At 38.6% G+C, this 10,126-nt stretch overlaps 1 protein-coding gene across 1 annotated transcript; it reads right to left on the bottom strand.

The window, feature by feature from the left end:
- Nucleotides 1-679: 679 nt before the first annotated feature.
- LOC148294201 (uncharacterized) lies at nt 680-9,898 on the bottom strand. The gene is made up of 5 exons (XM_088253325.1): nt 8,320-9,898; nt 7,220-7,815; nt 2,585-2,589; nt 965-1,817; nt 680-904 (listed from the first exon to the last, which is right to left on the bottom strand). The coding sequence occupies exons 1-5, from the start codon at nt 9,896-9,898 to the stop codon at nt 680-682; spliced, it is 3,258 nt and encodes a 1,085-aa protein (XP_088109451.1).
- Nucleotides 9,899-10,126: the final 228 nt, after the last annotated feature.

The following is a 10,126-nucleotide window of genomic DNA, read 5'->3' as shown; positions in this document are numbered from 1 at the left end:
ATTAGGACTTTAAGCACTCTAAATTGAAGTTCAGAATGTCTTCTTTCCAGCCATATGTTATTTGGGCCAATCCAAGGTCGGAGGAAGAAGTTAAGGCCGAAACAAATTGCTAACTCATTTTCCGCGCTGATAAGATCCATCCTGAGCATGGTTCTGTGTTTGCTAGGTAACGGACTCCAGATTTATCCAATGGGGCTGAATTTTGGATATGTTATAGTACACACCAATTGGAGCAACTTTCATGAAGAATGTGACCTCATCCGAGCTATGTAGGTTGCTGAAACAAAGCTTGCAATATGACCTACGGAACTGGACTGGCAGGGGGCTGTAGCCATAATGAATTTGTCTTTAAGCTCTTCATCAATTCATCCAAATTAGGCCTTAACATGCTTGAATTGCATGAATTATGTTCTCCAAAGCCATCATTGTTACCTAAAGCTCAATTAACTGAAAGATAAACACAAAAAGGATTAAAAGCACAAGTTTAACTAAAAAACATAACCAAATCATAAGCTAGAAGGGTAAGAAATAATATACAATTATGAACCGATCAGTTAGCTAAAGAAGAAATTAAATCCTCAAGAGACTTACTTGGAGGTTGTTGTTGTCGAGGCTCCAATGGTGCATTCGGTCTTGCTTGAGAGAAGCCAGGTGGACGGTTATAGTTATTGGGCACAAATTATTGTCCGTTGTCATGATTGCTCCACTTCAAGTTTGGATGATCACGCCACCCCGCGTTATAAGTGTTGGAGTACGGATCATACTTTTGCCTTTGTTGCCCCTGAAACCCTCCTATCGCATTAGCTTGCTCATGACCACTTTGATCCATCAATAAAGGGCATATGTCTGTGGCATGTCCCATCATTGAACATACACCACACACCTGTTTTGGAGCCACCATAACCTGTTGCACAAGATTAGTCAAGTTAGCTAATTGTAATTCAATACTAGAAGTAGCACTTACCTCATTAACTTTCTTAAAAGGTAGCTCATCTCTCCCTCCAAATTGTCGTGTGTTGCCAGCAATGTTCTTTAGCAATGCCCTAGCATTAGTTGGTGTTTTGTCCATGAATGCTCCTCCACTTGCTGCATCAAGCATTACACGATCAGTACCACACAATCCCTCATAAAAGTACTGTATTAGAAGATGCTCTGAAATCTGATGATTAGGACAAGATGCAACCAAATGCGTGAACCGCTCATAGTAATCTCCAAAGGGCTCTCCATGTTGTTGTCGGATTGCAGATATGTCTTTCCTTATGCTTGCAGCTTTTGTGGCTGGAAAATATTGCTCCAAGAATGCTTGCTTTACCTGGTTCCATGTGTTCATTGATCCCGGAGGTAAATTGTAAAGCCACTCCTTTGCCTTAGCTTCTAATGTAAACAGAAATGCCCTCAACTTGACTTGCTCCTCATCCACATTTGCTGGTCTCATTCCTGAGCATACCACGTGAAACTCCATGAGATGCTTGTTGGCATCCTCTGTTGAGAAGCCATGGAACTTAGGCAAGTAGTGAATCATTCCAGACTTGAGCTCAAATCCTCCTTCTGCATTTGGATATGTGATGCACAATGGTTGTTGATCCGTATTTGGCGTTGCCAACTCCCTCAAAGTACGGTTATCAGCCATGTCTTCTGGTGGTTCTTCCTCCTCTTCCGAACTCAAATGTGGTGGGGAAGATGGTGGTAAAGACACCGATGCACGCTGCTGCTTGATTTTTCTTTGAAGCTTTCGAAGTGTTCGTTCAAGCTCGGGATCAAAGGAAGCTAGGTCAATGCTCTTCGACCTTCGAGTATGCATATACCACAAAGAGTACCTGAAATAAAAACAAAAACAAAAACACTAATTAGACAAGAAAAGAAAACAAAAGAAAAATAAGTGATTAGAAATAACAATCCTCGGCAACGGCGCCAAAAATTTGATAGGATTAAAAGCACACCACAAAGTAGCACACAAATATCCTACTGATTTTCCTTATTTACACTAAGATTTGTCAATTGTAGCATATGAAAATAAGGGTCTTTCCCGCAGAAGATTGTTTTATCTAACTACTTAAAATGTCACAAAGACTGGGCTGCTGTCCCTACTGACCAGCCACCGAAGAATAATTATTAAACCTGCTTACACCTATCTAAAGTCTACAAAATTTTATACGCAGATACTAGACACGCAGAGCTACACGCACACAAATTTTTGGGATTTTTAGAGTTGATTTGCTATTTAAATTAAATCGGACAACAGCAGGACAGAAATGGATTCTGAATTATATAAACAGATTGTATTTCACAATTAAGAAAATGAGTTAGGGGAAGTGCTATCCACCACCAAATAATCATGCAACATGTTATGTTTCATTCAAATTCCTTTCATTTCCGGATGAAGATGCTCAAATTGGCTCACTGTTAGAACTCAACCTATTACTCTTTCTTAAGTGGTATGTTAAGAGAATGACGTTTTCAACTTAACTTAGTCCCTAGCATGCAATCTAGATTGGCGTGTTCATAGATTTAACAAGTAGAAATCATTAAGAACAAAAAGAGTTTGAGTCATCACAAGGCATCGAAAGTACTGGCGTTGTCTTACTTATCCTAGAAATTGATTCACATGTTAATAGCAATTAACAAGTACTACTCTAGAACATATGTAGGTCCTCATTCGTCAAGGGCAGGCACACACATATTCATAGCATTAGAATCCTAAATATGCTTACTAAGTATGCATCCGTAGAAAACACATAAAGAATTCATCAATGAGACAAGTAGTGAATCAATTTTCATCATTTCATAAAAGAAATTGAAACGAAATGTCATAACACATTTGCAATCATATCAGGGGCTTCAAAACAGCCCCTAACTACTAAGAATTTAGCTACACATTATTCTAAAATAAAACCAAAAGAAAAACATGAGTTTGAGAAGGTAAAACCGAAAGAAGAGAATGCCAAGATTTTCTCCTTCCTACTCTCTTGCCCACCATTGCTGCCTTCCTCTCCCCAAAACTGCCTTCCTCTCACCCCTCTAAATAGCAATTTATTGATGACAATAAGTGAGAAAAAATGGTAAAACAATTGTAACTCTTTGGGCGGCCTTTATGCCCATTACTCCTGTTGTTAATATTATGTTAACTCGCAATTGTACGGGGCAATTAGTAGTATAGCAAGACAAGTACGAGGTCGTACCCACGAAGACTGAGAAGTTAAAACTAGTTATGTACTTAGATTACCAAATTCAAGAAAGTAGGAGGTTATGTCTAAAACAGAATTTAAAACAAGAGTGGTTGTGATTGTTGAACAAAAGAAGCAAAATGAAATTGCAAACAAAAACAAGTAAACAAATGTAACAAAGAGTGGTTTTAAGAGTTGGAAAACAGATTTTGAGACTAGGGCATTCGAATCACCATAACAATTCAATTCTGGGTTATAAAGATTCAAGTAACAAGTCTAATTCAGATTCAAAGATTGATTCTAGCTAAAGTATGATTAGGCCATGGTGTTTGGTCCTAACCTTGTGTTCCTAATTCCCTAATTTGATCATTTGTTGTCTAACCTAAAATTAAGCATTAGGAACCCATTAAGCATAGAAGAACATTTTAAACAACCAAGTATGTATCTAATCCCTGTTGTCGAATGTCCATACATACTCTTCCATTTCATAGTTCAATTCGAATTAAAGCATGGTGTATACTCTTAATTCAAACCAAGATAGTTAACAAACAAGTTCTAATGGTGATCAATCATTCAAACAAGCATGTTAACTTATAAGCATAATGAATAAGAACATGAATCATGAATCAAACTTGAAACTCCAAACTTATAAACCCAGAATATTCATGTTAGGTTACATCGAAGCCCTAGTTATGGATTTAGCTACTCATAATGGAAAAGAGACTTGAACATAAATGAGAAAACATAATGAATACAATAAGAGTAGAAAAACCCTTTTTCTGAAGTTCTTGTGGTGTCCAAGGCTTCTCCAAGTGCTTCTCCACTTCTAATGCTTCTCCAAGAGCTTCCCCACTTCTAGAAAGATGTATGAAGGATATGGAGGTGATTTGGGATGAGTTTGAGTGAGTGGTGATGGCTAAGGAAGATGAAATTCGTAGGGAAATGGAAGAGAGGTTTGCTGGAGTTGTTTTGGTGATTGTTGGAGTGTTTGGGATTTTGAGAGTGTTTGAGGATGGTTGGAGTGAATTGTGGGGGTTGTGAATCTCAGGATTTGTTGTGTCTTGAATGTGGAATGGATGTGGTATTTATAGGGAGAGGGGAGTGACAAATCTGAATTCAATATGGCTAATGCATACAACACTTGCATTATAAAAGATGAATTGGTTGATGCACTTCACTAATGCATACAACACTTGCATTATAAAATCTGAATTGGTTGATGCACTTCACCAATAGATCCCACCAGCAGCCCTAGCTCATCTTCATGTCACCATGACCAAGCTTCCAACCAGAAATGATAGCTCATACCTAGCTCACCATGACCAAGCATCCAACCAGCACATGCTGAGGTCAGCATAACCAGCAACTTCAAGGGCTTACAACTTGGGCTTCTCTTAATCAAATTAGGACTTTAAGCACTCGAAATTGAAGTTCAGAATGTTTTCTTTCCAGCCATATATCATTTGGGCCAATCCAAGGTCGGAGGAGGAAGTTAAGGCCAAAACAAATTGCTAACTCATTTTGCGCGCTGATAAAATCCATCCTGAGCATGGCTCTGTGTTTGCTAGGTAACAGACTCCATATTTATCCAATGGGGCTGAATTTTGGATATGTTATAGTACACACCCAGTGGAACAACCTTTATGAAGAATGCTGCCTCATCCGAGCTGTGTAGGTTGCTGAAACAAAGCTTGCAATATGACCTACGGAACTGGACTGGCAGGGGGCTGTAGCCAAAATGAGTTTGTCTTTTAAGCTCTTCTTCCATTCATCCAAATTAGGCCTTAACATGCTTGAATTGCATGAATTATGCTCTCTTGCTCTATTGGCCTACAAAACACACAAAGGGAGGGAAATAACTTAGAATTATAGGAACTAAGCAAAAGAAGTAAGTAAATTGGGCATGTATATGTATGAAATTATGAGCTTAACACACCCCCAAACTTAGATTTTGCTAGTCCTCGAGCAAAACAAAAGAGAAACAAAGATAAAAACAAAACAAGAAGTTAACTAGACCACTTTCGTAGGTAACTCGATTGCATTGAGCGTATGCAACAAGCCTTTAAACCTCTAGGCATCCCTAGTAGGAGGAGTTGTGTCTCCTGAGGGTTTAACAGATACGATACCCACAAACGTTTTTCTAACTCTACAAAACAAAATGGTTAGAAAAACAACTTTGAAATCAACTAATGAAAATGAAAGAAAGTTTTAGTCATACCTCCAACACCATAGAGTTGCCAAGATAGGTCATCAATCAGTGTGTACAAGTGGAAGCTATAGCTCAAAGGCACACAGTTTCAAAGCAAGCACACTCAAACCTTGAATAGAGAACATGCTTCGACTCTAATTCTCACAGATAACACTCAATCACTCAGAACCTATGTTTTAATTCTCTCAAGAAAGCATAAGTGAGTGTATGAAATAGAAGCACAAATTTGGTTAGATCTCATGAAAGGAATTAAATACTAAGAATAGAGATACACACATACTTACCAGCACCCATGAATACATCCTCAAAGATCAGCTAGGTCTTTCACAATGTTGTAATGAAAGGCTAAGGTTTAGGGGAAATGGAAGAATTGGAAGGAAAAACAAATAACTTAAGAACATACCAAGGTTGCATGCTTCATTAATCTGCAAGGCATCATTGATTTAGATTGGCATGGCAGCAAACTTCATGGTATCTCCTGGCATAGACTTTATTTTTCACACTTAGATCAAATCGAAACACTTTCATCTTCGTTGATTTGATCTGCATCTTCATTAACTTCATTGCACAGATTCACATCATCTTTATTTAGGTACATGGCTGCAACTTCCTTGCTTCAAACTTTATCTTGGCACACCTTGGTATATTTCTAAGCTATAGGGTATGGCTACAATAGGTCAAGTATCTCAGATTGAGATACAAAGGTAGGGAAATGATGAGGGTGATAGAAGAAAAGGCTTTAAGTGTTTGTCTTCAAGAGGGTTGATGGAACACACATATAGGTAGGGTGAAAAGAAAGCACATAGAATGGTTATGCACACATAGCCTAGCATCACTTCAATGAGTTCATTCATGAATGAGAGCAAGCACATGATATCTGCAAAAGAGAATCATCCTTAGTATTCAATCAAAATGGAATAATGAGATCAATTAGAGTGAATTGAAGAAAATAAGTATGGATGAGAAATAGAACACTTTAAACCCTCTCAAGAAAGCAATTAGGCTCGATATAGCTCACTAGGGTAGTCTCCACTATTTTCCTTCAAGAATTTGTGCGTGGTACTTTAGCCACCAGAATTCTAAGAGCAAAAGCTTTGTGAAGTGCAAAATTCTGATATGAAAACCTCAAATAGCAGCTCCATAGCATTGATTGTATGACATTCTTTAAAAAAATAAAATAAAATAAAATAAAATAAAATAAAAAAAAAAAAAATTGTGACAAGAGAACGAAAATTGAAAACACAAATGGATAAGAAAATTGAAATTGAAAACCTTCCCCCCATACCTGAATTGAACATTGTCCTCAATGTGAAAGCATACAAAAGATGATTGAGAACAAACAAATGATAAAGGGAAAAGTTTAGAAGAAGGTTTAGGAAAAATAAAAAATAAAAAAAATGAATATATAAGCAACTCATGGATGACCAGTTAAGGGCCTCAGAAAACACAGCCAGGGGATCCGGGAAGGTTGGAGGGGTCACAATGGTCCCGCTTAAAACCCAAACTTCTTAGACACCGAAGGTGTCGCCTAAAGAACTCCTAGACACTGTATTGACGGAAGTGCTCACTGGAGTTACCATAAGTTAGCTCATATGAAAAATCTTTTTAAATTTTTAAATTTTTTTATTTTTGTTTAAATTTTTATAAATAAAAAAACAGAAATTTAAAATAATAACAAGTAAAGAGAAAGGATTGAAATGCTCCCCCTTGATGCGATTAGGTCGATTGCTACCAAGCACCTTCTTCTTGAACACATGGGTTGCCTCCCAAGAAGCGCCTTAGTTACTGTCTTGGCAAGACATTGTGCAATCAGCTAAGTTGATGGTACGAAGGGAAGTTGATCTACCACATGGCCAGTTTGGATGCCAGCTGAAACTCCCTCATAGAATGGCTTTAAACGTTGTCCATTTACTTTGAAAGTCGAGCCATCTTTAGGGTTTTGAATCTCCACAGCTCCATAGGGAGAAACATTGACCACGGTGAATGGGCCTTGCCATCTAGACTTCAATTTTCCTGGAAAGAGACGCAAACGTGAGTTAAACAAAAGAACTGACATACCTTTGGAGAACTCTTTCCGTTGAATGTTTCTGTCATGGTAACTCTTGGTTCGTTCTTTGTAAAGCTTTGCATTCTCATAAGACTCATGTCTAATTTCTTCCAATTCATTCAGCTGAAACTTTCTTGCATGGCCTGCCTTGTCTAGATCAAAATTTAACTTCTTGATGGCCCAAAAAGCATTGTGTTCAAGCTCCATTGGCAGGTGACAAGCTTTCCCAAACACAAGACGATAAGGGCTCATTCCAATGGGAGTCTTATATGCTGTCCTATAAGCCCATAATGCATCATTGAGCTTGGCTGCCCAATCTTTCCTTGTATTGTTCACCACCTTCTCCAGGATGTGCTTAATTTCTCTATTGCTTATTTCCACTTGACCAGAAGTTTGCGGATGATATGGTGTAGAGACTCGATGGGTGATGTTGTACTTCTTCATGAGTGCTTCGAATGGCTTGTTACAGAAGTGGCTGCCTCCATCACTAATGACAGCCCTTGGAGTACCAAACCTTGTGAAAATATTATCCTTCAAGAACTTCAGCACCACCTTATAATCATTGGTTTTGGTGGCTATGGCTTCCACCCATTTAGACACATAATCAACAGCAACAAGTATGTAAGTATAACCAAAGGAAGATGGGAATGGTCCCATGAAATCAATACCCCACACATCGAAGAGCTCCACAACAAGTATGTTATTCAATGGCATTTCATTCCTGCGACTTATGTTCCCCATCCTTTGGCACCTATCACACTTAACACAAAAATTAAATGCATCTTTAAATAGAGTGGGCCAAAAGAAACCAGATTGCAGAATTTTAAGTGCTGTTTTCTTAGCTCCAAAGTGACCTCCACAGGCCAATTCGTGGCTATGCCTAAGTATGCTTTCTTGCTCTTCTTCTGGAACACATCTTCTGATGAGTTGATCCGGGCAATGCTTGAATAAGAAAGGTTCATCCCATACATAATGTTTCACCATGGAAAAGAACTTCTTCTTATCCTGAGAAGTTAGATCATTTCTAAGAACACCACAAGCAAGATAATTAACAAAATCAGCATACCATGGCTCTTTGACTTGGGCAGCATATAGTTGTTCATCAGGGAAAGTCTCATTCAAGGGTAGCACAGCTCCTCCTTTTTCTTCAACCACAATTCTGCTCAAATGATCAGCTACCACATTCTCACATCCCTTCTTATCTCGAATCTCCAAATCGAATTCTTGCAGCAAGAGAATCCATCTAATCAAGCGTGGTTTGGCATCCTTCTTAGTGAGCAAGTATCTAAGGGCTGCATGGTTAGAATAAACAATTACTTTAGAACCAACAAGGTAAGAACGAAATTTTTCTAAAGCAAAAACCACAGCAAGCAACTCCTTCTCTGTTGTGGAGTAGTTGATTTGAGCATCATTCAAGGTCCGGCTAGCATAATGAATCACATGGGGCAGCTTGTTCTTCTTTTGACCTAAAACTGCACCAATAGCAAAGTCAGAGGCATCACACATTATTTCAAATGGTAAAGACCAATCCGGAGCTATGATAATAGGGGCTGAAGTTAGCTCCCTCTTCAAGGTAGAAAAAGCTTCCATGCAAGCTTCATTAAACTCAAAAACAGCATCCTTAGCAAGGAGATTACACAATGGCCTTGTAATGCTTGAGAAATTTTTGATGAACCTTCTATAGAATCCAGCATGACCTAGAAAGCTTCTAATTCCTTTAACAGAGGTAGGGGGTGGAAGATTTGAGATGAGGTCGATCTTGGCTTTATCCACTTCGATTCCCTTGCTTGAAATCACATGGCCTAGTACAATGCCTTGTCTCACCATGAAGTGACACTTCTCCCAATTCAAAATCAGATTTGTTTCCTGGCATCTTTTAAGCACTAGAGACAAGTGGTGAAGACAATTATCAAAAGAGGAACCAAAAACTGAAAAATCATCCATAAATACCTCAATGAATCGTTCCACCATATCTGAAAAGATTGACATCATGCATCTTTGGAAAGTTGCTGGGGCATTGCATAAACCGAATGGCATCCTTCTATAAGCAAACGTACCAAATGGGCATGTGAATGTGGTTTTCTCTTGGTCTTCCGGAGCAATGGGAATTTGATTATAACCTGAAAAACCATCAAGAAAACAATAGTAAGCATGGCCAGATAAACGTTCAAGCATTTGATCAATAAAAGGTAAGGGGAAATGATCTTTTCTAGTGGATGTGTTCAACTTCCTGTAATCAATGCAAACTCTCCAACCAGTGACAGTTCGTGTAGGAACTAGCTCATTCTTCTCATTCTTCACAACGGTGATTCCGGACTTCTTTGGAACAACTTGCACAGGGCTCACCCACTTAGAATCTGAAATTGGGTAGATGATTCCTACATCGAGTAGCTTTAAAACTTCAGCTCTAACCACCTCTTTCATGTTGGGATTTAGCCTCCTTTGGGCATCACGAGATGGTTTGCTGTCTTCTTCCATTAAAATCCGGTGCATGCACATGCTTGGACTAATTCCTTTGATGTCTGCTATGGTCCACCCAATGGCTGTTTTATGCTCTTTTAGAACTTTAATTAAGCTCTCTTCTTCATGTGAGGAGAGACCTGCAGCAATTATAACAGGGAGAGTTTCGTTAGCACCCAAATATGTATATTTAAGATTATTGGGAAGAGGTTTAAGTTCTAGCTTTGGTGGGATGACAATGGATGG

Source organism: Prunus avium, chromosome 5 (genome assembly GCF_965620075.1).
Source record: "Prunus avium chromosome 5, drPruAviu1.hap1.1, whole genome shotgun sequence".
NCBI lineage: Eukaryota > Viridiplantae > Streptophyta > Magnoliopsida > Rosales > Rosaceae > Prunus > Prunus avium.
Note: the sequence above shows the minus strand (reverse complement) of the source record. Positions and strands in the feature narration are given on the sequence as shown.